At 37.0% G+C, this 6,513-nt stretch overlaps 1 protein-coding gene across 1 annotated transcript in view; it reads left to right on the top strand.

Annotated features, from left to right (window-relative positions):
• Positions 1–6,513, top strand: part of CFAP69 (cilia and flagella associated protein 69) — a 133,590-nt gene that overhangs the window by 95,737 nt on the left and 31,340 nt on the right. The window contains exons 14-15 of the mRNA XM_007939831.2: positions 3,474–3,592; positions 5,316–5,434. Coding sequence (XP_007938022.2) covers positions 3,474–3,592; positions 5,316–5,434 — 238 coding nt within the window. The remainder of the gene's footprint in view (positions 1–3,473; positions 3,593–5,315; positions 5,435–6,513) is intronic.

Raw genomic sequence — 6,513 nt, 5'->3', positions numbered from 1 at the left:
ATTGGAGGAAGAATCATTAACAACCTGAGATATGCAGACGATACAACTTTGCTTGCTAAAAGTGAGGATGACTTGAGGCACTTACTGATGAAGATTGAAGACTACAGTCTGCAGTATGGATTACCTCTCAATATAAAGAAAAACAAAAATCCTTACAACTGGACCAATAAGTAGCATCATGATAAATGGAGAAACGATTGAGGTTATCAAAGAATTCACATTACTTGGTTCTACAATCAACACCAATGGAAGCAGCAGTCAGAACATTAGACGACATGTAGCACTGGGCAGGTTGGCTGCAAAGGAACTCTTTCAAGTGCTGAGGAGCAAGGATATCTCCTTGAGGACTAAGGTGCACCTGACACAAGCCATATTTTCAGTTGCTTCATATGCATATGAAAGCTGAACAATGAATAAGGAAGACGGAAGAAGATTTGATGCTTTTGAGTTGTGGTGCTGGCAAAGAATGCTGAAAGTACCATGGACTGCTGAAACAACTAAAAGATCTGTCCTGGAGGAAGTGCAGCCAAAATGCTCCTTGGGAGCAAGAATGCCCAGACTTTTTGTCTCACCTACTTTGGTCACGTTTTCGGAAGTGACCATTCCCTAGAGAAGGATGTCATGCTTGGTAAGGTGGAGGGTCGACAAAAGAGGGGAAGGCCTTCAACTAGATGGATTGACATGGTGGCTGCAATAGTAGGCTCAAGTATAGCAAGGATCGTGAAGCTGGCATGAGATTGGGCAGTATTTCATTCTGCTGTGCATGGGGTCGCTATGAGTCAGAAATGACTCAACAACACCTAACAACAACAACATTCATCTAGTTTATCTGAAGATAAACTGTTTGTACATTTTGAGTTATCTTGACAGTCTATTTATGCCATAAATTAGGGCCCCTAAATTTGCCCCTATTTTTTTTCTTGAGGAACTTTATAGTTTTAGGTTTCACATTTTAGTCTTTGATCCATCTGGAGTTAGTTTTTGTGTATAGTGTGAGGTACAGTTCTTTTATTTTTCTGCAAATGGATATCCAGTGTTGCCAACACCATTTGTTAAAGAGACCATCTCTTTCCCATTTAATGGATGTCAGCCCTTTGTCAAATATCAGCTGACCATAGGTTGATGGATCTATTTCTGGGTTCTCAATTCTGTTCCACTGGTCTATGTGTCTGTCATTGTACCAGTACTAGGCTGTTTTGACTACTGCGGCTGTATGGTAGGTTTTGAGATCTAGGAGTGTAAGACCTCCTACTTTGTTCTTCTTTTTCAATAATGCTTTGCTTATTTGAAGTCTCTTTCCTTTCCATATAAACTTGGTGGTTGGTTTTTCCATATCCTTAAAGAATATTGATGGAATTTGGATTGGAATTGCATTGAATGTATAGATTGCTTTGGGTGGTATTGACATTTTCACACTGTCCAAGCTTCCTATCCATGCGCATAGTATGTTCTTCCATTTATGTAGATCTCTTATGGTTTCTTGGTGCAGTGATTTGTAGTTTTCTTTATACAGGTCTTTTGTATCTCTACTGAGATTTATTCACAAGTATTTTATTCTTTTTGGTACCTATTGTAAATGGGAGCTCTCATGGTGTAGTGCCTAAGGCATTTGACTGCTAACCAGAAGGCTGGTGGTTCAAACCCACCAGCCACTCCTTCGAAGGAAGACTGGGTAATCAACTTCTGTAGAGACACTGCCTCGGAAACCCAAGGAGGGGTTGCTATGAGTCGAAAATCAACTCAACAGCGGTGAGGTTTTTTTATTGTAAATGGTATTGATTTCCTTATTTCCTTTTCAGCAATCTCTTTGCTGGAGGAATCCAACTGATTTTGTATGTTGATCTTGTATCCCGCCACTATGCTAAATCTCTCAATTAGTTCCAGTAGGTTTTTTGCTGAGTCTCTTGGGTTTTCTATGTAGAGGATCTTTTCATCAGCAAATAGGGATAGTTTTACTTATTCCTTACCAATTTGGATCCCTTTGATTTCCGTTTCTTGCCTTATTGTCCTAGCTAGGCCTTTCAATACAGTGTTGAATAGAAGTGGTGATAGAGGGCATCCTTTTCTGGTTCCTGTTCACAAAGGGAAAGATTTCAGTCTCTCTCCATTGAGAATAGTGCTGGCTGTTGGTTTTGCATATATGCACTTTATTATGTTGAAGAATTTCCTTTCTATTCCTATTTTGCTGAAAGTTTTTATCAGGAATGGGTGTTGGATTTTATCAGATGCTTTTTCTGCATCAATTGATATGATCTTGTGGCTCTTTTCCTTTGTTTTATTTATGTGATGGAAGATGTTGATCGTTTTTGTAACGTTGAACCATTCTTGCATACCTGATATAAACCCACTTGGTCATAATGTATTATGTTTTGGATATGTTGTTGGAGTCTATTGGCTAGTATTTTGCTGAAGATTTTTGCATATATATTCACGGGAGACATAGGTCTGTAGTTTTCCTTTTTAGTGATGTCTTTGCCCGGTTTTGGTATCAATGTTATGCTTGCTTCATAAAATTTATTTGGGAGGATTCCATCCTTTTCTATGTTCTGGAATAGTTTGAGTAGGATTGGTGTCATTTCTTCTCTGAATGTTCAATAGAATTCACATCACAGCATTATTCTTGATAGCAAAAAAATGAAAACAACCTAAGTGCCTATTAATGGATAAATGAATAAACTATGGTGCATACACACAATGCCATACTACTCAACGTTGAAGAATAATGATGAATCTGCAAAACACCTGATAACATGGATGAATCTAGAGGACATTATGCTGAGTGACATTAGTCAATACAAAAGGACTATTATTGTATGAGACCACTGCTATAAAAAGTTAAAAGATTTACACACAGAAAGAATTGTTCTTTGAAGGTTATGGGGTGGGGGAGAGAAGGGAGGAAAAATCACCAACCAGAGGGTAGACACGTATTAAGTTGGGTGAAAGGAAAGGCAATATACAATAAGGATGAGGTAAGCACAAAACGATTAAGGCAGTGGAAGACAGGGAGGAGCACAAGAGCTAAAGGCAACAAAGGTGGATAGTATTATATACGCAATCCTACAATGATAGTGGTAACAGTAATTCATGAATAGATGCATACTCAGGCTGAAAAGGGTGGGAAGGCACATGGGACAATAACCACAAACATATATAGGTTTGACAGAGGCTATCTCTACCTATATATTTATATGTGCTGCAAATATGTCCATGAATGTAGTAGAACATACTGGGGACAAAGTTATGAAAACGTCTTAGTTGTAAACAAACACCTAGAGAGAATGACTCACTGGGATTAGGGGCCCAGGACCATAGTCTGAGGAAGTAGTAAGGTTAAAAAAGAGAGGGAAAAAAAGATAAAATAGTTCTTCTGACCAAGGATATATTAATAAAAAGGATTTTTTTAACAGTAATTGATAAAATAAAAATACATTGTCCAATAATTTTATATTCTTTGCATGTTTTCATTCCAGGAATCTTTAAAAATATGATGAACAAGTCTCATGAGAAGGAAGAGTCCATTGTTTTGGAAATTCAGTCTGATATATTACTTATCTTATCTGGCCTTTGTGAACATCAAATTCACAGGAAGGTAGGCATGGCTGTGAATGTTTTGTTCAGATCTCCCAATGACCTAACTCTCTGAATGTTTTCTTACTAAGTGCTAATAAATGTTTTGTTTTGTTTTGTTTTTATAGAAGTTTACTTTAATATTCTTTTTTAACAAAGGAAGTATCATTAGATTGGAGTAAAATATTCATGTCCTAAGTGTGTAGTTCGATGAGTTTTGACAAATGTATATATCCATTTAACCAATACCCCAATCAAATCATAGAATATTGCCATCACCCTATATATATTTATTCCCTCATACTCTTACCAGCCATCTCCCCATCCTCAGGCAACTACTTTTCTAAATTCTATCCCCATAGATTAGTTTTGTTTATTCTTTAATTTTTAAGAATGGAGTCACACAGTATTTACTATTTTGTGTTTACCCAGCATCATGTTTCTGAGATATGCCCATGTTTTTGAATGTGTCAGTAGTTCATTTCGTTTTATTTCCATTGTATGAATTACCAAAATTTATTTATCCATTCTCCAATTAATAGACATCAAGTTATTTTCATTTTGGGCTATTATGTGTAAAGCTTCACTGAACTCTTTTATACTATCTTTTGAAAACATATGCTGTCATTTTCTTGGATAAATACCTAACAGTAGAATTGCTGGGTCATACAGTAGGAAGGTTAGGCAATCTACTTCCATAGTGATACCGTCTTGGAAAGCCAAGGAGGAGTCGCTGTGAGTCAGATCCGACTCCATGGCAGTGAGTAAGGTAGGTAGTGTATGTTTAACTTCTTAAGATTCTGCCAAACACTTTCCCAAAGTGGATTGAATTACTATGTTTTTGTTTTTACTTCTTTGAATTGAGTTCATATCTACCATTAAAAATTAAAACAAGAGATTAATAGCCTCTGATCTTTTTTAACTCTACAACAATTCTGCATCTCAGGGACTGATAACTTAATACCAAGAGAAGAAATTGGAAAGATAAAAATAAATATGATGTTTCCAATTAAGCGATTTTTTGGGGAAGGACAGGAATGGTGAACCTATACTTTGATCTAAATTTTGTTATAAATTCTTATGTTTCACCACCCTGTACTTGTACTCTTTTAGAAAAAATAATTGTAACCTTGTTTACTGAAACCCAGAACTAAAGCATGAGGCAATGAGAAAGATAATTAGTAAAGGAAAAATTTAAACTGACACTGATTTCATATAAATTATTAAAGGTTTTAACTATTATTTGTATACTTAATTGTCTCTTGGGAGAATTAGAAAATCTTTCATGATAGAACTCACTGCCCTTGAGTCGTGTCTGACTCATAGCGACCCCTCCTTGGGTTTCCGGGGCGGTATCACTACAGAAGTAGATTGTCCAACCTTCCTTCTGAGGAGTGGCTGGTGAATTTGAACCATCAGCCTTCTGGTTAGCAGTCATATGCATTAGGCACTATACCACCAGCGCTCCTGATAGAATTTTAGCTTTTTAAATTAGTTGTCGCTATCTGATATTCATCTGACATCTGTTAGACTACATCCATTATAACATGGAAGAAAATCATGGGACAGACCTTATAGTTTATTATGAAAAAAGAAGAAGGATAAAACAAAAGAATGTAAAGGGACATTAATTGTTGACTGATATTTTTCTGATTGAAAAACAGTTTTAGGGAATGAGTTGAAGAGCAAAGGAAGGGAATACTTGTTTATTTCAAGAAGTAATTTTAAATAAACATCTTAAACAGGAAATTTTTGGAACTGAAGGAGTAGATATAATTCTTCATATAATGAAAACAGACCCCAAGAAATTACAGAGTGGATTGGGCTATAATGTACTTCTTTTTAGTACATTGGACAGCATTTGGTGAGTATTACTATAAGTGCTAATAATTGTTGTTTTAAAAAAATCATAAAAATTTAATATTATTTTTTAATAATTAAAGTATAATTGATCACAGTAAAATGTACATAAATTCTGTTTTGTGATTTGAACCCATTCCACTGTGGTCTGATCTGGTGTAAACACAAGCATCCACTGTTACTGACCTATACAGTATTCTCCTTGTATTTGAAGACTGTTGAAGTCCTCATTCATCTTCTCTTCAAGGAGTTGAAAACATACTGAGTAGCCATGGTGGTAGTTAAGGTTGTGTGTCAACTTGGCTGGGCCTGGTTTTCAGTGGCTGAGCATCTGGATGTAGTATTCCCCACTGTGAGACTGGTAATCAACTCCATGGTAGAATCTCCTGTGAACAGCTGAGTAGCTGCCTTAGAGAATGTGGTCTGCTTCCAGTGTGCAAGAAGCTTTGAGGAAGATCTCTAACTTTTCAGCACATTTGGACCCTGCATATAGCCAGTTCTTCATTCCACTACCTACCATATTGTCTGCTAATCTTGGGACTGTGCCATTTTACTTGTTGACCTTGGGTTTGTCAGCCTCAGCAGCCAGCAGCTGCCTAAGTTAAGAGATGCCTCCAGTTCCAGTAGGCCAGGAACAAGAAGAGGCAGAGCTGAAGTCCATGGTCAAGGGATCTTCACCCAGGCCCTAGAGCTGACACTTTGAACTAGGACTTCTAACCACCTAAACTATAAGAGAATAAATCCCTGTTTGTTCAAGACATACATTTGTGGTATTTTCTGTTAGAACAGCACTGGAGAACCAAAACACACATTTCTTGTGTTCTATCTGGGTGGAATTTATGAGAGCCACATTGCAGTCAGCCACTCTAATTAATATTACTTTCCATACATTTACCTACTGCAAACTCTTTGTTTATATAGAGAGCTAAGCTACTCAGCTCTCATCCAAATATATGTTGTTGTTGTTATGTGCTGTTGAGTCAGACCTGACTCATAGTGACCCCTCCTTGGGTTTCTGAGGCGGTATCACTACAGAAGTAGATTGCCCAACCTTCCTTCCAAGGAGTGGCTGGTGGGTTTGAA

The sequence above is a fragment of the Orycteropus afer genome, unplaced genomic scaffold (genome assembly GCF_000298275.1).
Source record: "Orycteropus afer afer isolate SDZICR_OR568_19922 unplaced genomic scaffold, OryAfe1.0 scaffold00063, whole genome shotgun sequence".
Lineage (NCBI taxonomy): Eukaryota > Metazoa > Chordata > Mammalia > Tubulidentata > Orycteropodidae > Orycteropus > Orycteropus afer.
Note: the sequence above shows the minus strand (reverse complement) of the source record. Positions and strands in the feature narration are given on the sequence as shown.